The 24,666-nt window shown below is 38.1% G+C and overlaps 1 protein-coding gene and 1 pseudogene across 14 annotated transcripts in view; both read right to left on the reverse strand.

Annotated features, from left to right (window-relative positions):
• Nucleotides 1-12,459: 12,459 nt before the first annotated feature.
• LOC144380908 (tubulin alpha-3 chain pseudogene) lies at nucleotides 12,460-19,004 on the reverse strand (annotated as a pseudogene).
• Nucleotides 19,005-23,382: 4,378 nt separating this feature from the next.
• PAM (peptidylglycine alpha-amidating monooxygenase) overlaps nucleotides 23,383-24,666 on the reverse strand; it is a 281,035-nt gene continuing 279,751 nt past the window's right edge. For all 14 annotated transcript variants that reach the window (XM_078066997.1, XM_078066996.1, XM_078066994.1 and 11 more), the window contains one exon: nucleotides 23,383-24,214. In XM_078066997.1, the coding sequence (XP_077923123.1) occupies nucleotides 24,033-24,214 (182 nt within the window). In that variant the 3' untranslated portion in view covers nucleotides 23,383-24,032. The remainder of the gene's footprint in view (nucleotides 24,215-24,666) is intronic.

A 24,666-nucleotide genomic window follows, 5' to 3' on the forward strand; every position in this document is an offset into this window, starting at 1 on the left:
CTGGTAAGGATTATAGACCATATAAGCCATGTATAACACAAGTTACAAATTACACGCTAAATTCCATTAGAGAAGTACAAATAATACACCTAGGGAGTCAAAAAAAAGGAAGTTACTTCTAAATAGAAAACTTAGATTTATGCTTAAAAGGATCATTTGAGTTTGACCTTGAAGAATGCACAGGATGTGATGAGAGGGTACAAAAGAATTAGAGGAAGAAAAATGAACAGAGACAAAAATACTGTAGTGATTCACAGAAAGCTTTTTGTTGTCTGCAGTGGCTCAGGTGTAAGGTGAAGTAGTAAGGTATGGGAAAATAGAGCTGAAAAGGGAAGTAGGAAACCTTGTGGAGGGCTTTGAATACTGCTACGGATTGAATTGTGCACCTCCAGACACCTGTGTTGAAGTCCTAAACTCTAGTACTTCAGAATGTAACTTCATTTGGAAATAAGGTTATTACAGGTGTAAACATTAGTTAAGATGAGGTCATATTGGAGTAGAATGGGGTCCTAATCTAATATGACTGGTGTCCTTATAAAAGGAAGAAATTTGGACATAGACTCAAGGACAATACCATGTGAAGGGGAAGGCAGGGATTGGGGTTATTCTTCTACAAGCCAAGGAATGCCAACGATTACTGTCAAACCACCTGGAACTAAGGAAGAGGCACAGAATGGATTCTTCCTACAGCCCTCAGAAGGAACCATCCCTGTCAACATCTTCATCTCAGATTTGTAGCTTCCAGAACTGAACCTTTTTTATAAGCAACCCAGTTTGTGGTACTTTGTTATGGCAGCCCTAGAAAAGTAATAGAATACCTAGCTAAATTATTTTTTATTTTCTCAGGGTTTTTGAAAGTTTTTGTTTGGTTTTTGGTTCTGTTTTTTACTACTTCTTTTTTTTTTTTTTAATGTAAGCTCTACACCCAACGTGGGGCTTGAACTCAATACCCCAAATGAAGAGAGTCGCATGCTCCACCAACTGAGCCAGCCAGGAGCCTCTATCTAAGGCTTTTGTATAGGGAAGTGTCATTATCAGAACTACATTTTGGAAAGTTTAATCTGGTGGCAGCTAAAAGATTAGAGGAAAAGAATGGGGATTCGTTGATACGATTTTATAGTGATGATGAGTAATGGAAACCTAAACTGCTGGTAGCATTATTAATGAATAGAGCATACCTTAAGATCTACAGAATATCTCACATTTTATGTATCAACCATACTGAACAGTGATATGATACTGAAAATGGAGACCTGAGATATTGCAATTACTCATTTAAGAAGAAAGATTAAATTATGTTTAATATGGGCTGAAGGGTAAATGATTGGAGGAAAAAAATACCAATCTGGGGCTTTATCTTATACCATAGACCCAAGTAAATTCCAGGTAGGATTCCAGAAAGAAACCTTAAGAAAGCATAGTGTCCCAAATAGTGATATCTATCATGTTCCCATCAGCAGACCAAAGTTGATGATGGAGTCATACTGGACCCTTGATGGTAAATATAATTGGTGAACTGTCCTTTTCTTAGCTTAAATGAAGTGATTTTCCTTCAATAATCATCTCATTCAAAATCAGCCTCTTTTTCATTATAAGAAGGTGATTAGTAATGAGACTTTTATAATAACAATTTCTAAGCACTTTTTTTTTTTTAAAGATTATTTATTTGAGAGAGCGAGAATGAGAGAGAGTACATTAGAGGGGGGAGGGTCAGAGAGAGAAGCAGACTCCTCGCTGAGCAGGGAGCCCAATGCGGGACTCGATCCCGGCACTCCAGGATCATGACCTGAGCTGAAGGCAGTTGCTTAACCAACTGAGCCACCCAGGCGCCCTAAGCACTTTTTTTTTTTTTTTTTTAAAGATTTTATTTTTTATTTATTTGACAGAGAGATAGCGAGAGCAGGAACACAAGCAGGGGGAGTGGGAGAGGGAGAAGCAGGCTTCCCGCCGAGCAGGGAGCCCGATGTGGGACTCGATCCCAGGACCCCGGGATCATGACCTGAGCCGAAGGCAGACGCTTAACGACTGAGCCACCCAGGCGCCCTCGCCCTAAGCACTTTTAAAAAACTCTGCCTCAGATAGTTTCTGATCAAACAGATCTTTATCCTGTGTGTATGGATCATGGTGTGCTGTGCTATGCCGTGTCTAGGGACCACCCCCAAATCTTAGTGACTAAACACAATGAAACTTTATTTCTTAGCCACATTCTTGGTTCATTAAGGGCTTGGTTCCATGTGTATCCTCCAAGACGCAGGCTGATGGAGCCTCACCTGTAGAATACACCAGCCACCATGACAAGGGGAGAACGTGGTGAACCCAGCACTAGCTATGGAAAGACTTGCTGTCACGTTATGTACAACCTTCCTACTCAAGTTGCAGTGGTCAAACCTAGTCATAATCTAACAGGTACAGGTTTCTTTCTGTGGCAATGGTACAAAAGTATTAAAGTTAGTGATGTTAGTTGCGTAACTGAAAATACTAAAATCCTCTAAACTGTGTACACTATAAAAGGGTGAATTTTATGATATGAGAATTCAATCTCAATAAAATTACTATAAAAGGAGTATAAACCAGAGCTCAAAAAAATGCTAGCCACATAGCCACACCTAACACCGAAGGATAGGTAAGTACAGTCCTACTATATTCCTGGAAGGAGAAAAACCGAAATAGTGGTAGATAACTATAATAGCTGCTGTACTTACCTTTGTTTACAAATTCTATTGTAGACCATTTTTGATGAATCATTTTTACTTCCTGATAGCCAATACAAGCTATTCAAATAAGCTGCTGATTTTGTTATTGAAATCTCGGGATTCTAATGTAGAGATTCCAAGTACAGATTATAAGTAAGCAAATATACACCATAAAAAATCAACAAATTATATACATACACAGTCTTGTCTCTAATGTTTGCAGGGCCCTGTCAGTGAAAATGGAGGTCCACATACCATATGTGTAAATAATCAGAAGTTATAAATCGCACTAACAAACTGTTCCTACCTTGACAAAGATGCCTTCTTAAGGTTCCCAGAATTCTTGGACTCCTCAAGCCCTGCACTAATGAGTGGCAAAGTCCAAAGATGGACTCAGAGAGCCCTCTTTGTCCCAAGGACAGCCTATTCCAGCTCCTGCAGATGCATTGCCTGAGCAGTCCAGACCTTTGGAATGTGCTCGCCAGCTTCATTTGCCCTTCTAGAACGGACCAGGAAGGCCTTGGAAGAGGTTCTCCAGGTGAGAAGGGGCATGTCCCTGGGCTCTGTGGTCTTCTCGTGCTGTAGGGAGGGACATGTGCTAGAGTGGGACAGAGCCTAGCCCGCAAGCAAATCCTCTTGCCTGGATTTCAGGGAGGTTTTCTATAAGTATATAGTAAAATTTTGACAGAATTCCAGAAATGTCTTTATGAGGTTTTGTATGCCACCTTGTGGTATATTTTTATGAACACATAAAAACATATAGTAGAAAATGGAGATGCTAAGGGCGGGTGGCTCAGTCAGTTAAGCGTCTGCCTTTGGCTCAGGTCCATGATCCTGGGGTCCCGCGATCGAGTCCCACATGGGGCTCCCTGCTCAGTGGGGATTCTGCTTCTCCCTCTCCCTCTGCTGCTCTCTCTCTCTCTCTGTCAAATAAATAAAATCTTTAAAAAAAAAGAAAGAAAATGGAGATGCTGATTTACAATAAACGAGAAATGCATATATATATATATATGCATATATATATATATATATTTTAAAGATTTTATTTATTTATTTGGCAGAGAGATCACAAGTAGGCAGACAGGCAGGCAGAGGGAGAGGGAGAAGCAGGCTCCCCGCTGAGCACAGAGTCCAATGCGGGGCTCGATCCCAGGATGTCAGGATCATGACCTGAGCCGAAGGCAGACACTTAACCTAACTGAGCCACCCAGGTGCCCCAAAAGAGGAATATATTTTAAATGAGAATAATAACCTGGCTTGAAAAGTTATTTTTAAATATGATTAACTTTTCCAGTGTAAAATTTTCTTATGTGACTGTCTAAAAAAAAAAAGCAACTCACTAAGATATATAAAAGAAAATACATTTTTAGCTATGGGATTCATTCATACACTCAAAAAAGATATGTATTAAATGCCTGCTCTGCTCCAAGTACTGTTCTGGCACTGAGGTTATATTAATGAGAAACAAAAATCCCTACCCTCCTAGAGCTTACATTCCAATAGGATAGTAAAGTAGTACCCATAGTTCTTAATGAATACATTTCTTTACTTACATCCAATCTTAAAATCTCATTGGTAGCCTTTTGCACAGCCATCTTGTTGGGATCCCTATGTTAAGCCTTGAAAAAAAAAAGTAAGTATTCTCTTCTGCTTATTTTTGACTGTATAGAAAGTTGTAACAATGTTTTGTTCACACATCTAAAAAGGACTGTGCCGCTTCCAGTGGGAGTTTCTAACCAGTATAATTAGTAATTAAAAGAAAAAATAAGCATTTAAAAAGCAAACTTATTTCAAACTTTTGTTTTCTACAAGTGCTTTTATTTTTCAGTGGGAAATGCTAGCTTCGTGCAGTGTTAACAATTAATGTTAAGCAGGCAAAGATCAATTAAGTGCCATCAAATTAAAAAGTACCTAAATTGGTAGCTTGCCCTGAGCTTGAGGCCCAGGCCAAATGACTTTTGCTTCCTCTAATCAATCCCTCAGTGTTCTCCTCACCCCCTTTCTTCCTTATGCCCATTAATGCTACTTCCTTTGTGTACCCACCCACAACTTGTTTAGAAGTTAAGTGGCACTGGGACCAGGGGACTTCCTATTTCTGACCACCTCATTGTTCAAACTTTGAAGGTCCTTGTGAGGAACACACAGGAGAGCCAATTCCTTGGCCGGGTGGGTAGCTGGAGGAGACCAGATAGCCAATGACAACTTCATTCCTCTCCCCTACATCCCAATGAAGCCTCTGTTAGTTCTGAAAGGTCTCAGGAATTGAAGTGGAGAATGGAGGAGAAACTAAAGGAAAGGGCATCTGACTTTAATCCTTCCCCTGTACCATTTTCATATAGTGATGGAGAGAAAAATACTAAATGGAATGGTTCTCTTTCTCTAATATCATGTTTTTCTATTGCATCATAATACAAAATCTATAGTCTCTGAGCTTCTGAGCAGTATTTTGTTCTAGGTTTTGCTCTTTTTATTTAGAATTTCATCCTTACAAATATATACATATACATTTTTCAATTTTATGTGGTAAATAAACAATGATCGTAGTGGTGGTTTATGTGACTTGGTCATAGCTAGAAGTAAATCAGTGGCAAATCTGCCTAGGCTTTCAGAATACGACCTAAAGTCAGACCTCTGTTAAGCCATACCCATCACAAATTATGTTTAATAATCACTAATATTACCTGAGGTAATTAATATGTTATGGTTTGAAGAGGTAATGGCTTCTTTTTATGTAATGTTAAAAACCCATAAAATCCAGAAAATATATAAATATATTAAAAACTCATAATTCAAAAAAATTTAAAAAATAAAAACTCTTATAATTCAACATACAAAATGACAACTCAATTTAAAAATGTGCAGAGGTGGGCACCTGGGTGGCTCAGTGGGTTAAGCATCTGCCTTTGGCTCAGGTCATGATCCCAGGGTCCTGGGATTGAGCCCAGCATTGAGCCCCCGCACTGGGCTCTCTGCTCTGCAGGGAGCCTGCTTCTCCCTCTCCCTCTGCCTGCCACTCCCCCTGCTTGTGCATTCTCTCTCTGTCAAATAAATAAATAAAATCTTTTTTAAAAATGTGCAGAGGACTCGATTATGCATTTCTCCAAAGATATACAAATGGCCAGAAAAAGGAAAAGATGCTCAACATCATTAGTAATTAGGGAAAAGCAAATCAAAACCACAATGAGATACCACATCACATCTAGAATGGCTGTAATATTTTTTAATGGAAAATAGCAAGTATTGAAGAGAATGTAGACAAGTTGGAACCCTTGTACATTGCTGATAGGAAGGTAAAATGATGCAGTCGTGGGGAAAACAGTTCGGCTGTGTTTCAAAAAGCTAGACAGAATTACCATATGACCCAGTAATTTCACTCCTAGGTATATACCCAAAGGAACTGAAAGCTGGGACTGGAAGAGATATTTGTACACCAGTGTTTATTGCAGCATTATTCACAATGGCCAAAAGGTGGAAACAACCCAAGTGTCCATCAACAAGTGAATGGATAAACAAAATGCAGTATATACATATGATGGAATATTATTTAGCTATCAAAAGGAATGGAGTTCTGAATAATGCTACTTCATCAACCGTTGAAGACATTATTCTAAATGAAATAAGCCAAACAAAAAGGACGAATATTGTATGATTTCACTTAATGAAATTTAAGAATAGGCAAATTTATAGAGACAGTAGATTAGTAGTTACCAGGGCCTAGGGGTGGGGGAAAGGAGAGTTAATGGTTATTGATTACAAAGTTCCTATTTGAAGTGACGAAAACGTTGGAAATAGTGGTGATGGTTGCACAGCATTGTGAATGTAATTAACGTCACTGAATGGTAGACTTCAAATGGTTAAAATGGCAACTTCTATATTATATATATTTTACCATAATTTACTGTAAAGTTAGTAATATACCAAAAATTATTAAAGTATTCATTTTAACTGGGTAAATTATATGCTATGTGAATTATATCTCATTAAAGCTGTTTAAAAAAACTTGTGGGATGCAGCTCAAATTGTCATGAGAGGAAAATTTATGACTTATGTGCTTATATTGGAAAAAAAATAAGGGTTATACAGTAATGAGTTAAGCATCTAATTTTTCTTTTTTAAAGATTGATTTATTTATTTATTTGAGAGAGAATGAGAGACAGAGAGCATGAGAGGGAGGAGGGTCAGAGGGAGAAGCAGACTCCCCGCTGAGCAGGGAGCCCGATGCGGGACTCGATCCAGGGACTCCAGGATCATGACCTGAGCCGAAGGCAGTCGCTTAACCAACTGAGCCACCCAGGCGCCCAAGCATCTAATTTAATGTGATATAAAAAGAACAAGTGAATAAGCCTAAAGAAAATAGAACGATTGAAATCATGAGGATAATAGAAATTAATGGAATAGAAAATAAACATATAATGACATGAACTGAGGCAAGATTTAGCGATTCTACTAAGAAAAAATAAACTAGGGAATTTATAAACAATACTGTGAGGTAAAAAGGGTCAGAACCTGATATGAGGCATACATTTAAAAGATAGAGGATATTACAACTTTGTTTCAATGAACTTGAAACCTTAAAATGGATAAATTCTAAAAAAATTTAACTGGCAAAAGTGGTTCAAAAAGCAATAATAAGCCAGATGATTTTACCAAACATTTATAACAAAATTTAAAGAACACATAATATTACATCTTACACAAATTATTCAGGCTAGAAACAGGAAACAGAAAGAATACTCCTTAAATCTTGGCATGAGGGTGGCATAATCATAATAATCAAAATCCGAAAAGGACAGAATGAGAAAGGAAAATAACAGATTATTCTCTCACAAATACGGCAACTGATCAATCACTGAACTGTACCTCTGAAATTAATACACTATATGTTAATTAATTGAATTAAAATAAAATTTAAAAAATAAAAATAAATACAAAGACCTAAAAGAATAAAAAAAAAACAAACTGAATACAGTGACATATAACAATATGCATTATGACCAATTGGGTAGATCCCAAAAATTAAAGGTTGATTCAGTGTTGGAAAAGCAATTCGTATAATTAATGTCTGCATTTCTAAGAGGCATGGCAAGAAAGAGATGAAACACAAAAAATAGTTATAACTGAAGGAAATTTAAGGAACAGTTTAAAGAAGGATTAATGGAACCAGTAACGGATAGTTGGACATCCCTTTGGTGACCAGTAATAGCCAGGAACCTCTAGGAATGAAAGGGCAAGGAGAGGAAATGCTTAGTGAGAGATGGAATTATGGAAGACGGTTTAACCATCAGTATTTGTAGCCATAGAAGAATGCGTCCTCTGTCAGAACCATAACAAGTCAGTACTGTGACCAATGAGGGCTACCACTCTCCCATCTCCTGCTGTTGCCTCTCATTTGTCAGCCTCTGTGAAAAGCCAGTGGCAAGGGAGCTTGGGGATGCAAGCAGTAAAAATAAGCCTTGTAGGGAATAGAGCAGTAAAGGACAAGGAATGGATCTGGGGTGTTCACTTTGAGAATAGCCTGCTGAACAATATGATCAGAGGTAAAAAGGAAAGTTGTATAATCATCTAGTTGGCAAACTTCTGCAAAAGGCTAACTAGATAGTAAATATTTTTAGCTTTGCAGGCCATAGAACTACAGATTTTTGCCATTGTAGTGTGAAAACAGCCATATGTACTAAACAAGTATGTGTGGCTGTTTTCTAATAAAGCTTTATTTTAAAAAAATGTGGGCAGGATTTGGCCTTTGGGGACACTAGTTTTTAGACGCTGGACCTAGTATATGCAGAAAAAATATTTGCTAAATATTAACACCTATTTGAAATTTAAACAACAGCAACAAGAAACTCTTGGCAAACTCAAAAGAGCATTTCCTTATCTTGATACAATATATGTTATTAAGAAAAAAGCCAATAGTAAGCTTTATACTTAATGAAGAAAACATTGAAAGTATTCTCTTTAAGATCATGAACAAGACAGGTGTCACTGCTATTGTATTAGGTGCTCTAGCCAGTATATTAGGGCAAGAAAAAAGAAAGAAAAGTCATAAGGATTACAAAAAAAAACTAGTATTTGCAATAGAAATCATTGTCCACATAAAGAACTAATATAAATCAATATGAAGAAGACAACCTAATATAAAAATGGGCAAAAGTCTTGAACAGGTACTTCATAGGAGAGAAAAGTGAATATGAATAGCCCCTGCAAATATCTTTTGTTTGCCTCTACATACCAACTTCACATTCTTCACCCTGTGCTCTGTCCAGGATCCTGGCAACAGCAGAGTTCCCATTCCCTTTGACTTCCAGTTGGATTTAGCCAATGGGGATTCCTGACAGAAGATCAGAAGGAGGGAGGAAAATGAAGTTGAGATATTTTTTCTCCTTGATCCCTTCCTCACTCTAGCTATTTCTTTTAACCAAAGGTTTCTGCTTTGTAAGACTATTCTAGGTTTTCAGTAACCTTTTCCTCCTCTTGTCCTTTTGGGTCTAGGAGTGGAAACAACTCTATTGTGGACAGACTGGGTTCTCCTACACTCCATGCACATCTTTGTATTAGTTCCTTTGATTATCCTAACTTGTCATTTGTTCCCTGTTGGAATCCTGATACAGTCGATCAACATACTAAAAGATGCTCAATCTCATTAATAGCCATAAAAAATGCAGATCAAAACCATTATTAAAGATGATTTAAAACCTACCATATTGGGAATAATTAAAAACACCAGCAAGGATATAGAGCAGATAATACAGTTATGCATAATTGGTGAGTGTATCAATTGATACAACTATTTTGGAAAAACAATTTAGCATTATATAGTGAAGCTGAAGATGCACAAGTCTATAATCAGCAATTTTGTGCCAGGAGCTATGTTCAAGAATATTTATAAGAGGATTTATTTTTTTTGTAATAGCAAAACATTGGAAACACCGTAGATATCCATCAATAGAATGGATAAATAAATTGTGACATATTCATACAATAGAATACTAAATGGCAGTGAAAATGAGTAAGTTAGTTACAGCTACATAAAAAAAAAAAAGCATGGATTAAGTCAGAAACACAATAGGGAGCAGAAAAATCAACATAGAAGAAGGTGACACATGGGCAAAGTTTTGAATGAAATGAGAAAAGGAGCCATATGTATACCTGGGGGAAGAGCATTCCAGAGAGAAGAAATAGCAAGTGCAAAGATGCTGCAGTGTTTCTGTGTCTGGTTTTTTGAGGAATAAGAAGGGGCCCAGGAGATCTAGAACAGCGTAAAGGGGAGTATAGCAGGAGATCACAGAGAGTAGGGGGTAGAATAAATTGTTTCTGGCCATGTAGGCCATTGTATGGACTCTGTTTTTAGTTTTTGGGTTTTTTTTTTTTGTTTTTTGTCTTTTTTTAAGATATTATTTATTTGACAGTGAGAGGGAACACCAGCAAGAGAGGGAACACCAGCAGGGGGAGTGGGAGAGAGAGAAGCAGGCTTCCCATGGGGCAGGGAGCCCGATGCGGGGCTTGACCCCAGGACCCCGGGATCATGACCTGAGCCAAAGGCAGAGGCTTAACCGACTGAGCCACCCGGGTGCCCCTGTTTTTAGTTTAATATGGGAGCTCACTGAAAGTGTTTGAGAAAAGTGACATTATCTGACTTACTATTTTTTTAGGTAATCACTCTGGAAGCTGGAATGGGAATGGGCAGAGAAAGCACTTCGGAAGACTGGTTATGAGGTTGTTGTGGTAATTCAGGAAAGAGATGATGATGGCACTGATAGCAATAGAGGTGGGGAGAAATGGTTAGTATTGGTTATATTTTGAAGGTAAACAGGATTTGCTGACACTGGAAATAGCTGTTTAGAGGAAGAGAGGAATCTATGAGGACTCTTAACTTTTTAGGCTTGCAGGACTGGAAGCTACGATGTGAGGAAGACTAGGAAGAACAGGTTTGGGGAAGAAAAGAGAAGTTCAGTTTGAAAATGTTGAGTTCAAGATGCTTATTATACATTCGAGTAAATCTGTTGGGTAGATATTTGGATATGAGTCTGGAGTTCAGGGGATAGGAATTCAGCATTCATTTATGCACAGTTCAGAATTCTCCAGAATACAACTTTAATTCATATGTGTCCCTTTGGAGAGGCCAGGACATTCTCTTTGCTACAGAGATCTGTACTTGCCATTGACCTGCCACATTTCTTGTTAATCATTGCTGAGGTAGCCATCCAAAGCATCTGGTGACTGATTCTGCATACTCTGTGGCATTATTTATATTACCTGGCCGATCAAACAGGTGCTCAAGCAGGGTTCCTAGCTTTATGAATGATGGCAGCAGAGCATTTGGCCCCCTTCCCCCTTTTGATGGATATAGCTGCAATAAGGGGCTACAAATAAAGCACACAAGTTCTCAAGATCTCATTCTCATCGGCCAAAAGAAACTGAATGAGACAGAACATTAGTCTCTGCAGTAACATATTATTTTGCAATCACATAGCACTTTGTCTTTGCTAAGAATTTACAATCCAGTGTAATTTATATAGAATGTCACTTTCCTATTTTTACCTCAATTTTCAGTTTGAAAAATAGAGAACTTTTTTTTTCCAGAATGAGAATCAGAAATTCTTGGGAATATATCCTATCCTACCTCACAAACTTGAAGTTATTAGCCTTTAATTCTTAATCTTCCTTTGAATTCTGGTCAGTTCATAATAGAACCTAAAAGTCTTAGCATAGTATATAATTTTACTAAGATACCTAGATTGCCAGGGTCATTGGGATACAGGATTTTGCTGAAGCAATATGACATTTTAGTTCACTCAGAGAAGAAGCTGTGTTTGGCTCCAGTAGTAAAGAGTTTTATTCCAACTGTAATGAAGGACTGGTCATGTGTAAGTAGGGAAGACAGAATGGGCACTGAAGGTAGTGAAGGAGTAGAAAGCTGAATGTTTTCTGTTCTCTTCCCACATCTGTTCAGTTCTTTCCATAGCTAGCTTTCACATCTCTCCCCTCTGGGAGGCCTTCTGTCTTTTAGGTTTTGAACGTCACAGACTGAGGCTCCCTGAGCTGAGGAATCCGAAGTAGGCAGTAGATCTATCTGATGGTGAGATTGGGGGGTAGGGGGAGCACAGCAAGAGGACAGGGACAGCACCAGGCAGAGAAATTCTGCTGTGGGACACAGACTTCCACACACACCAAAGATGTTCCCATATCTGTGGGCCTGTACCTAAGCAAGGAAGGCAGTGTTGCAGGACACCTTGGGGAAGGGTAGAGGGCTGGCCTAAGCAGGACATCTGTAGGGCATTTTCACCAGTGTGAAGCTAGGGAATTCATAAGTGAGGCCCCTGGTAGGAGTAGGAATGACTCATTATTTGAAGGAGCTATGACTCTGTTTTGGAAGACAAGAAGCCATTTCTACATGGCCCAGCTGTGACTGGGAGCTTTCAGGCTTTGAGGATGGCCGTGGTTTACCAGGCTTGAATATGATTGCATGTGTGTGTGTGGGTGTGTGTGTGTGTGTGTGTGTGTGTAAAATTAACATACCATAAAATTCACTCGTTTAAAGTGAATATTCAGTGATTTTTAGTATTCATAGAGTTATGATTTTAATCATTTAATACAGGAAATTTAATTGTAAACAACTTGAAACCAGCCAGGCTACCAGCCACACTCTAGTATTCTTCCACAGAATCCATGCCTACCTCTTCCTCATCTTTCCCCAGAGCTGCCAGGTTCTCCTGGGCCTCAGAGACCTCTCCTTCCTACATGCCTTCCCCCATGCACAATGTATAAATGTTCACTTTGCCTTCGTGAGATCAAACTTATGGTTCAGGCAGGCCCAGACCTCAGCCATGGCATGGTGTTGCTCAGTATGTACACACTCTGTTGCTCTTTGGCCAGGTCTCCCCCGGGGATGACAATTGGAGAGCTGGTAGTTGATGCCCACTTTAAATCTAGTTGGGCAACATCCACACACTGGGTGGTGCACTTCATCCTGATGCTGGTAAAGGCTGTGTGGACGTTGGCACGTCCAGCCCACCCCACCCCGATACCGCATGCTGCAAACCATGTACTTGCTGTGGCAAGGGTCATACTTGACCATTTGACTGGCTGGTTTGAAGCAGGCATTGGTGATCTTGGCCGCAGACAGCTGCTCAACATAGGCCTTAGCTGAGATGCTTGGGAGTAGGTGGCCCGGGGAAAGTGGATATGGGGGTATGGGACCAGGTTGATTAGGAATTCTGTCAAACTCACATTCCGGGTACTGTCAAATTGCGGAGAGGTGGTGATGGTGGACACAATCTGCCAATCAAATGATTGAGATTGGTACGTATGATATCCAGGTTGCATTGACACATGTCATAGATGGCTTCCTGGGTGACCATGAAGGCACAGTGAGAATGATCCAGGGCCATGTGGGTGATCAGGAAGGAACTGTAGGGCTCCACCATTGCCATGGAAACCCGGAGGACCGGCAAATTTGAGTTAGGACTTCTCGCCATAGACCACCAAGAACTGTTTCATGAGCAGGGGCACAAACCCAGAGCTGGTGCTGCTCCCAAAGCTGTGGAAGATGAGCAAGTCCCATAGCCCTGTACACAGATCTGCTAGTTTTCAGATCCAGTCCAGGTCGACAGTCTCCTTGCCAATGATGTAATGGCCTTTGGCATCATTATTGCCTGTGTCTTCTTTCCCAAGGATCAATACCAAGCACCCATTTTTTTTTTTTTTTTTTACTTTTCTGAACCTAATTTTAATTTTCTCTTATTTCTTAAAATGGCAATAGGTTAACAAAATATGCAAATGATTTTGAGTGACATTATATATGTTTATTTTTGCCTCCTTAAGTGCTCATATAAAAAAAAAGTAACTAAACAATTTCATGGTTTCTGTTCTTTGGTTAGAGAATAGTGACTCCATTGGCAAAGAGGACATGGATACAGTCAGGATCTATATGATAGCTGATGGTACAGATCCTTTCAAATACCTGGGTGCTTGGCATGATGTGGACATAAACACTGGATGACTGGCAGCATTTTAAATTATTCTTCTTAAAGACACAGCCATCATTCACCGAATAGCCCCTTTTATGAGTGTGCAAATCCATGCAAATTTTTACTGTTTTACCACCAGATGTCAGCCATTCACCACACTGGTAATAACTACCCTGAAGAACTCTTTATGAGAAATCTATGTGGATGTCACCTTCGTCTCTCCTTCCCTCTCTCACCCCTTCCTGCTATGACTGTCAGTCTGTCTTTCGATCAATTATCAATTGACCTATTGTTTATTTATTTACTTATAATGCACATTTATTCTAATCTATCTAAATAATGAAAGGGATATACTAGATATTTTAAGAAAACGAACACAATATAGGGTTTAAATATTGTCATATGCAGTGTGAAAATGACACTAAAATGTTTTCTAAACTTTGGTCTGGAATTCAGGCTCTTTTCCGCCCAGGAACTTTGGGACCAATGCAGTTATTTTGCAGCCTTTGTTTCAGAACACACTTTCAACTGTCACCCAGAACCTTTGCTTTTTGGAATTTTTATTAGATTCTTGTTGTTACTCTGGAATTATATCCTTACTGGAAGTGTTATTAACTATATATTGAACAAACTATGCACTATTTGATTTTTAGAGAAGCTCTAAGGTGGTTAAAAAGCTAATTAACTATGGAAGAGCTATGCAGAAAGAATTTTCTCTTACCAACAACTTCCATTTAATTTTTTTCTATTAAATGCCTTTTTGAGCATTAACATATACCTCCTATGTTCCCTGACTACAAACTTTATCAGGTGCCTGGCTCTACTTCCATCACCAAGCTTAATACAATGAATGTATGCTTTCTTTTCCCTCAATATTGTGAGCTATTTGAGTTTTGGGAGCTTAGCGGCTATCTACTGGTAAACGAATTTTATTCTTTAAACTTATATTACAGCTAACCTGTAGTCGATTGTTGGTTACCTCCTCAGCAACCATTTTCTTCTATCTCTCTTTCCTATCTGAATTTTGTTTAGGTGTCTAGCATTTCTCTTTTGGAGCCATGGAACTTAGGGAAAGTTCATTCCACCAAGCTTCAAGCATGGGCCTGACTGGTGTAAAAATAATCCCATACCCTTTGCGAATAGCTCAGAAATTACCATGGCCATAGGAGGTCTAAGGAAAACTTTCCTCACTCCTAAAAGAGTGGAATACAAGGACTGATGGATATATCTTTGCAAATCTATTGTTATTTCTGAAAAAGAAAACACTATTGTTCTTGTATTTCTGAATCCTTTTGTGGGGGGTGATATAGATACGAGGAAAGTAGGGGAGGCTCTCTCAAATTTTCAGACACCTACCAGAGACACTTTCATATCACATAGAAAGAACATTCTAGAGTATGAACCAACATAGAGGAAAATAGCTGAAGGCGAGACAGAGAGAGAGAGAGAGAGAGATCTGATGTTATTTTCTGTGTCCCTAGGTCCTCTTTTGTGAGACAATGAACCAATAAATTTCTTTTTTATTTTACACAGTTATACTCAGTAAGATAAGAATTTTGATAGGGGATGACTGTTAGGCATCTGGAAAAATGTCTAGAAGCTGGAAAGACAGTAAGAACATGGCCATTTGAGAAAGAAGTCGAATGTGGCTTCTTGGAGTGAGGATGATGAGGTGAATTGGGGTGGGGGTGGTGGGGGGGCTGTGATGAGGCTGGAGAAGTAAGCAGCCCCTGGGGGCAAAAGTCTTACTGGTGTTCACCATGCTTTTCTAAGCTGAAACAAAATTCAGAGCCTTAGTGAAATTCTTAAACATTTCTGTGAATTTTATGACTGTTGGGAAATATAATAAATTAGACTTCATCACAATTAAAAACCCTTTGAAAAACAAGGTTCAGAGAATGAAAAGCTATAACTCATATACTGGGATAAAATATTTGCAAATCAGGGCACCTGGGTGGCTCAGTCAATTAAGCTTCTGACTCTTGATTTTGGCTCAGGTCATGATCTCAGGGTCATGAGATCGAGCCCCACCCAGTATGGAATCTGCTTGTCCCTCTCACTCTGCTCGTCCCCCAACTCGCTCTCTTGCATTCTCTCTCAAATACATAAGTAAGTAAAATCTTAAAAAAAAAGACTTTAAAAAATATTTGCAGATCAAATATCTGATAAGGGACATTTATCATATATATATATATATGATAACTATATATATATAGTGTATTTTTATATATAAATAACACCCCATTTTCTAAGAATTTGGACTAACTTGAGATTTTTTTACAAGTATAATTTGTTTTCTTTGTCCTATTCAATAAAGTAATTATTTTTTACTTTTACTAACAGTCAAGTAAATTCATATGCAATAAAATGAAGTATATCAAATGTAGTTAAATCCAAATTACTCCTAATGGTTTTGAAACCCTTCTTGTTGAGCCAGCTTGGTTTTCCAGCCCTTCCACCACTGCACCCCTAAACTACCCTGAGCTGTAGCCATATTGCTAATCCCCTAATATGACCAGCATTGTCCCTCAGTTCTCCTCTCTCTTACTCAAATATCACTTTCTTTATGAAAACTCTGTTCTTCTGTCAGAAGTTTGATAGCATTTTGCATGTATTCCTCTTATGCCTCATACTGCAATTATTGATGGGCTTATTCTAGTTCCCTTGCTAGATTACAAACCCTCAAAGGCAAGACTATGCCTTTTTTAACTTTGCATTTTGCACATACTGAAGCTTAATCAATGTCTGTTGAATGAATCCTTTCCCTTTTCATTTATTTAATTTTTATTGGATTACCTGGGTACACACTTTCTGACAGATGTGAGAATCATAGTAACATTTTTGGGAAAGGAGCCATTCCTTTTTAATGGAGGCCAGATAATTCTCAGAACAAGGCCCTAGAAATTTGAAATTCTTAAAGATTTCTGTGACTTCTGGGGAAGATAATGATGTAAGAGAAAATAAATGGAAAAAATCAAAGTTCCAGGAATTAAATAAACCTAAAGAGGCCTTGCGACTAGTACAACTAGACTGGCCAATGCCTTTCTTTGGTTCTTACTTTAAAAAAAAAATTATCTATAAATGTATGTGATAGGGTATGGAGCCAGAGATTACATTTCTGTTTTTCTCTTCTTTAATAAGAAAAAAGAGGAAACGATATACACACCACTACGGTGTAAATCCCAGTAGAGCTAGGATATTGCCTTTCACCACTGTGTCCCCAGAATTTGAGTTGTTTGCTTGTTAGACATTCAGAAGTGCTTACTAAATGACAAATAGTTGTCAGAAATTACTTCTGAATCATGGAAGGAAGTTTCTCTGGCTAGGTCAGGTTGGGACAATTAAGGCTTACCAGGGAGTCTCTCTTAGAAAGGGATAGATGACCAACAGTTGGTCCCCATACCTGGTAAAGAAGGGCTGATGGATTATTCACAGTATCCAAGATGTGGAAACAAATAAATGTGCCTTGACTGATGAAGGGATAAAGAAAATGTGGTATGAATACACAATGGAATACTATTCAGCCTTAAAAAAAGAAGGAAATTCTGCCATTTGCAACATCATGGATAAATCTGGAGGGCATTATGCTAAGTAAAATAAGCCAGTCACAGAAGGACAAATTTTGAATGATTCCATGTAAAGAACTATCTAAAATAGTCAAACTCACAAAGTGGAGTGTACAATGGTGGTTATCAGGGATTAGGGGGAGGAGGAAATGGTGTGTTGCTCTTCAGTGAGTATCTTGTTTCAGTTACACAAGATGAGTAAGTTCTAGAGATCTGTTCAACACTGTGTCTTTAGATAGCAATACTGTGTCATATATGCAAATTTTCTTAAGAGGGTAGATCCCATGTTAAGTGTTCTTACCACATTAAAAAAAAAGAAGAAGAAGAAGAAGAAAAAGGGCTAATGGAACTCTGTGAGTTTTGAGGGTTTGAGAGGAAGAATTCCTGACCTCTAGTATGGATTATGGGGAGGGAAGGAGGTGATGGTTCTGTGTCTTTAGGCACAGATATGAGGATCAGCCCTGACCCAGGACTTTTGGGCCTGTCTGCATCTGAGAAGGTGGCTGTGTGTGTGAACTAAAAATGCCCAGCACTAAATATTTTGGCACTCAAAGGCCAACTGTAACAATCTTGGGAAGTGGTCTGGATTGGGGCAGCCTCAGGGCAGCTGGGGAGCAACAGCTCTTAGGACTGGTATAGAAGACAGTATTCAACAGTGGCATTATGAGGCAGCAAGAAGCAATTGCTGTGTGGACAACTCAGACTTGAACATGGCCCTCCTACATTTGCAAATCTACTGATTCCATGCTCCATGTTCTCCTTTTGGGATCTGGATTTTTCTGACCACTTCAGAGAAGGAAAGGAGAGGGAAGCCAATCATCAAAAGGTTGATAGCTGACTTTCTATCAATAAGAAAGATAAGGACCTGAGCAGTTAAATAGGATAATAAAAGGCATTTGACCATATTTGTGCCATTAGTTTCGGGAATGTATCATATTAATTGTAAAAAAAATGAGGGGATTATTTTATGCTCTTGAGTAGATGCTACCAATATTTATTGGGGTGAGAGTAAGACTCAGTCACTTATAGAATGCCAGACAAAATAATACAATTAGAAAATCATTATTATTTAAGAACTCCCCCAAAATTATAGATTCAGGAAAAGATCATCAATGGGTGCAAAAACCATTGGGTACAAATTTGTTGGGGAATAGGTATTCACATGGTCTTAAAAATGTTTTCTCTCAGAAACACTTTCTATAGACAAAGTAGAAATGGAACATTAATAATGGGGAAATTTGTTGGACATAATTTTATTTTTTATTTTTTTAAAGATTTTATTTATTTATTAGAGAGAGAGAGCATAAATTTGGGGGGGCAAAGGGAGAGGGAGAAGCGGACTCCCTTCTGAGCAGGGGGCGGGATGCAGGGCTCGATCCCAGTACCCTGAAATCATGACCTGAGCTGAAGGCAAGACGCTTAACCGACTGACACACCCAGGTGCCCTGGACATCGTTTTACTTAAGTGATCACATGATCAAATGTAGTGATCATAACCAATAATGGGACAAACTGACATTGAGTGCCTCCTAATATGAGGCAGTGGGAGGTAGGCATCATCACAGTTATAAATCAATCATGGGGAAAAAGATGAAGTTACAGTGGGAGCCCTTGTGCAAAATGATTGGCCTGGACTCTCATAAGGCAGTTGCCTTATCTCTTTTCTTGATTGAAAGCTACCTGTTTCCATCAACCTTAGATGAGTAGAAATCATAGTATAAAATGCAGCTTGTAGGTCTCAAACCTTTGCTCTTGGTTTTTTGTATATTTTTGATTGTCATTGTTATTGTGACAGGTCCAAATTGAGCATTTCTTCTGGTATTCTTCATTTATACACTGGTACAGACTTAATCACTCAATATCCCTTTTTAATGTAATAATTTAAACACCACAAATAGCCATTTCAGTAAACCTCTTTATCTAAGAAACATAACGTTAGTGCCTATCTTCTATTTTTTCTTACCAGAATCTACCCTTATTCAACTGGCAATAATATCTGAAGTTTTCTTGGGGAAGCAAATTCTCTATAAATCATCAGTGTTGTTACTATGGGATGTGACTCTGCCCTGGTTCTATGTATCACACTTTCCCTGCCTAGGGTGATTGGTTCTAAAGTTGCACAGGAATCGAATCAGGCCAGTTAGTCAATGTATTGGAACTCTTTAGAATGGGAAGGTATCTCCCTCAGAGTTAATGCTGGTAGGATTTAAACTCAGAGCTGCTGGTTGCCACCTTTATTACTACATGGGTGGAGAGTGTGCATGAAAGTGAATCCTATAGAAAAGAAAGACAAACTGAGGGATGAAGGGAGGCAAATTCCTGATAGCATCTTCTGAGTCTCTGGATCTAGCCATGCCTGAGCTTTTCAGTTAGGTGAACTAATAAATAATAATACTCTATCTTGATAAATTACTAATTTTTGATTATTTTCATTATCATTATTAATTTTTAATAAGTAAGAATTGTTCTTAAAACTGAGTTGAGTCATGATTTATGACTAAAGAAGTCTCATACAATGGTATATAATCAGATCTAGTACTTGGAATTTCAGAACTTTCTCCTCTTAACCCAGTGTTCTTTCCAAACTCAATATTGGCTAAGACTGGGCTGCACTGTTGAATAAAACTACCTCCTTATCTGGAAGTTAGTTCTAAGAACCAGTGCATTTGTGCTGTCCCATCCATTTGCATGCTTACTTCAGTTCCTGGACAATATATATTTTTAAAGACATGGAGAATGATATTAGTATAATAGAGGAAATAAATAGAGCATTCTCAAGGGACTGGTTTATTCAGGTTATGTATGTATGTGTGTAGGACGAAATGCATTTTTGCTCAGACATGAAAAGGGTTCTCTTTTTTATTGTCAAACTTGTTTTTATAAACTCATCTATTTCATATTCTTTCTTCATATGTCTAAACATGAGCACTCTATTATCAAATCTTCATTGGTAAATCCCTTCCCTATGATGGTACAGTGTGTACTCAGTTTTGGAGCACAGAAAATACTTGTTTCTTGTTTTGTACCTTTAGTTTAGATATATGATCGACATCTTTGTGCTTTGGTGTTTCAAAAATCTTAAGGCTATAAGGAGGAGTCACATTTATAATCATCAGTGTATTCTCTAGAATGAATATGCTCCCTTAATTAAATCATGATGCAGGAAAAACACACCAAATATATCTGGTGGATTCTTGCCTTTAGGTGTGATTTTAAAAGAGAAAATAAGACTAGCATGGCGGCCTGTGGAGGGCATCACTTGTATTTTGACTTTGGGATAATCAGTGTTAAGGGAACTGAAGGGAGAAGTTGCTGGTAGGTAAGTTCTGGCTGGGAAGATAATTTGCACCTGTGGTTTTTGTGATGTGGCTTTGAGGACGTGGGGTCAATGATTTCCAGGCCTCTCACTCTACAGAGACCATATATTTGAGAAAATGGCTTTGTGTGCCTAATAATTGTTTTAAGGCTTAGCTACTCTCTGTAGGACTGTATTTCCTGGAAATGGTCTGTAGAACACCTGGGTCCAAATCACCAGGGGTGCTTCTTAAAAATGCAGAGATCTGGGCCCCACCCAATGTAGTGAATCAGAAACTCTGGGAATGGGACCAAGAGTCAGTCCTCTTAAAATAAGTACCCACGGTTGATATTTATATTTACTGAAGTCTGAGAAGTATGCTATAGGCAACACCAATTTTGACTTACATCAACTTTGAGCTACTAGGTAGATGACAGTCTGGGGAATAAGCCCTAAAACCAAATCTATGGCTTCCCTTGTCATCCAGCTACTTAAATATTCAATTTATGTAACATTTGAGTGAAAGTTTAAAGATGCATGGGAATTTTGAAAAAGAATATGCTGATTGAATAAACTAAGAAGAAAGCTTAGAACAAAAGATTTTATGCATATGATAATTCAGGGCCAATTCAGCAAATGACAGAGCTATTCTTTTACCTCCCCCAAATAATACTTTCTGGATAATTTAATGTAAAAAAAAATCAAAGCCCAGCTGTTTCTCTTTGCCTTTTTAATAAGTCAATTATGCCTATTTTAATGATCCAATTTAGAACACTGAACAATTAAGGTAGTCAGATCTTGGTACTAATGGTCAAATCAAAATACGCCAGACCCCATCTTCTCTCTCCAAACATTTGTAAACCATAATTTATGTGAAAATATAGCTATCTGCTTGTAGTAACTGGCAGAGTAGAACAGCTGTTCTCAAAGATAGTGGTTTTTCAACGCTGAATGCACATTAGAATTACCTAGAGAAATTAAAAAGCATGACCTATACCAATATCCTCCTCTAAGTCAACCACATCAGGATCTCTGGAAGGAGTGCCCATTTTTTTCTTAAATTCCCCAGGTGATTCTACTGTGATGCCAGGGATGGGATCTACTTCTTTAAGCGCGTCCCAGGCGGTGCAATCTCTAAGTGTCTCAGTAAATGAAGTTCAGCTAAGAACAATAATCAGCAGAGAGATTGCTTGGAGGCAATGCATTGCGTTCATTTCTCGTCTACCATCTTTAATCAAGCCAGGTTAGTAGAATAAGGGTTGTGTACTAGGACAGGATTGTAACAGCCCAGCAGATTTTCTTTGCCCGAATCTTCTTTTTTTATCATGCTATTTGCTTATATTAGGCATAAAATGCCGCATGCTATATTAAGGGACATACGGAAGAATAGACCCGCAAAATGTATTTGTCTGCTCTATGGATATTGTTGAAGACTTTAATGACACATCTTGCTGCTGTCTTTCAGAAGGTATTTGGGAACAAGTTTTTCTGGTCTTATAATTAGGAACTCTAAATGTTTAATGGACTCATGAATTATGTAACTAATCAAGTTTTATTTAGTGAGCTGCTAGAAAGTTTAGAGCCAAATTCTCTCCCTGAGCAGGTGTAATAGGAATTACTTTTGTATTAATTTTTCCATTTTTATCTTTGTTCTCCCTTTTCCTTTCTCACCTCCTTATAATTTATTATTTTTATTATTATTATTTTTGTATCCATTGAGTCATCTAAACTGTTTAGGAACAAGACTAGGAGTAGATAACATTTAAAAAAGTAGCTTATGGAGCTGAGGGTCAAATATTGCATCACAAAAGTGCAAATCAACTAATTTCCTCAGTGTAAGCAAACTTGAACAGTATCAAAGTCAACCTATAAAACATGTATCTTGGGGTACCGGACTAATTCTCATGTTGAAATAAAAATATGTAAGATACAGTGGACAGGCACATATACACCAGAAGAGCTGTCATTCTACATTTACGTACTTACCGCTGATGTATGGAAAGGGCCATAACGGAGTGGTCAAGGGCAGAATATGTATTCCTCATTTGAGAAGGAAGATCATAGGAATCAAAAAAAGGTGAAGTTTCTATTTGGGGAGGATGCCCAAATTAAGCTTTAACAAGAAGGCGAATATATGGGAAATGATGCATTTTTTCAATCAGATCATCTTTGGTATCAATGATGAGGGGGAAAAAAAATCTAGATTAAGTTACTGGAAGACATTCTAATTAATATACTTTTTTGCAAAGCACTCTGTAGTGTTTTCATGATTTGTCAATTAAATCTCTACTATGCCACTACTAAGATGCCTCAATTGCAGGTAGGCACTTTGAAGAAATGGTTCTAGAGTCTGATTATTATGCAAGGGAAAGTTACCAGGTCCTTACTAAATGACGTTGATGTATTATGATGAAAAAAGATATGTTATAAAAGTAATTTGTAGTCACTGTAAGATGACTATTCCCATGAATACCTGGGAATCTGAGTGAAATTATTCTTTAAAAAGAAAACTAATAGTAACCTACACTGATGGACTCTTTTGCATATGTAATTTGAGACACAGCTTTCCTCTTAGCTAGATCACCTTTTATTAAATTATTTACCTCCTGATTGATAAACAGGCAAAACCCCTCTTTGAATTTTAAAAGAGAGCCTGGTTTTACACATGTATGTGAAGTCTGATTGCTGGCTTTTAATTTATATCAGCTATATAACAAAATATCATCTTCATTTTAATACAACACATTTCTTTCTGTTGAAGACATTGAGTAGTTTTCACTGTATCTGTGGTTTGTGTAATTATTACAAAAGTTGTATACAAAACCCTGCAAATATGCAAAAATTGCAAAATACACTCTGAAAGCTAATGCTCTGAAAACACTTTATTACACAAATTACATTCAGATTCTGAAAATAGTGTTCTAACAGTGTAACCATCTAAAAATAAGAGATCCCCAAAACACACCAACTCAAGAAGAAAATTAAAAAACAAATTTAAATAGAGACTTCTTTCTTTCCCTTGTTGCAATATAATGTTAGTGATTTTAAAAAAATAGGAGATTTAGCAGCTTTGTCCTCACGTAGCACAAAGTTTCTCTTTACTGCCACAGGCTGAGAATGCTGAACAGGAAAGGCACCAAAGACAGACATCGGCAATGGAAGTGCTATTGGGAAAATACTGTGTTCAAGCAGAGAAGGGGGTTATTTACATCTACAGAAAAGTCTCGATAATGTAAATGAGCAAACCTTCCATCATTAAATTCGTAATGTGAGAAGAAGAGGACCGTTTTTCTAGTCTCTGTTCACATAAAGACAATGGCACTGTTATGAACGTTTAGGAAACTCCTCAACTAGAAACGGAAGCCAACTAAATCAAAGCAAAGGAAATAAAACGTGTACAGTCCCACATAGACCAGTACAGTTTACAATTAAATACGCAAAACTCTAAACGTGCTAAAGGGAGAGGAATCTGGTATTCTTGGAAAATCTCATCAACCTAAATCGAAGGCCGTTTTCAGGAAGAAGAAAGTGAGGGCGCAGGCAGAGGTGCTGAATACTCCTCTTCCGATTCACTTCCATCATCCTCATCTTTCTCTTGGTCACTTCCCTCGGTGCTGAGGCGGTCAAACCCTTTCCGGCTGTAGCCCTTCCGGCTTGCAAAGAAATTTCCGAGGTTTAAGCCTCCACTGCCCTTGCCTGAAGAAAGCACACAATGACATGGAACTGAGGTAAAGTTTGCACAAATGATTCTCCGTCTCCTTGTAAATTCTTAAATGATAAACAAATTAGAAGTTGTAATGCCAAAGGGTAGATATTAGCAAAAAAACAAAAACAAAAAACGTGACAGAGTCAGAAAGATATTACTCCACACATTTATTAAAATAAATAAGAAAGGGGTGCCTGGGTGGCTCAGTCAGTTAAGCGTCTGCCTTCGGCTCAGGTCATGGTCCCAGGGTCCTGGGATTGAGCCCCGCCTCGGGCTCTCTGCTCAGTAGGGAGTCTGCTTCTCCCTCTTCCTTTGTGCTCTCTCAAATAAATAAATAAAATCTTAAAAAAAATAAATAAATAAGAAAAAAAGCTCCCCAGGATTATATATGTGTTTCTGTAGGATTACTTCAGATTCATTTTTCAGCTCCTGCTTTTTTCAG

The sequence above is a fragment of the Halichoerus grypus genome, chromosome 2 (genome assembly GCF_964656455.1).
Source record: "Halichoerus grypus chromosome 2, mHalGry1.hap1.1, whole genome shotgun sequence".
Classification (NCBI taxonomy): domain Eukaryota; kingdom Metazoa; phylum Chordata; class Mammalia; order Carnivora; family Phocidae; genus Halichoerus; species Halichoerus grypus.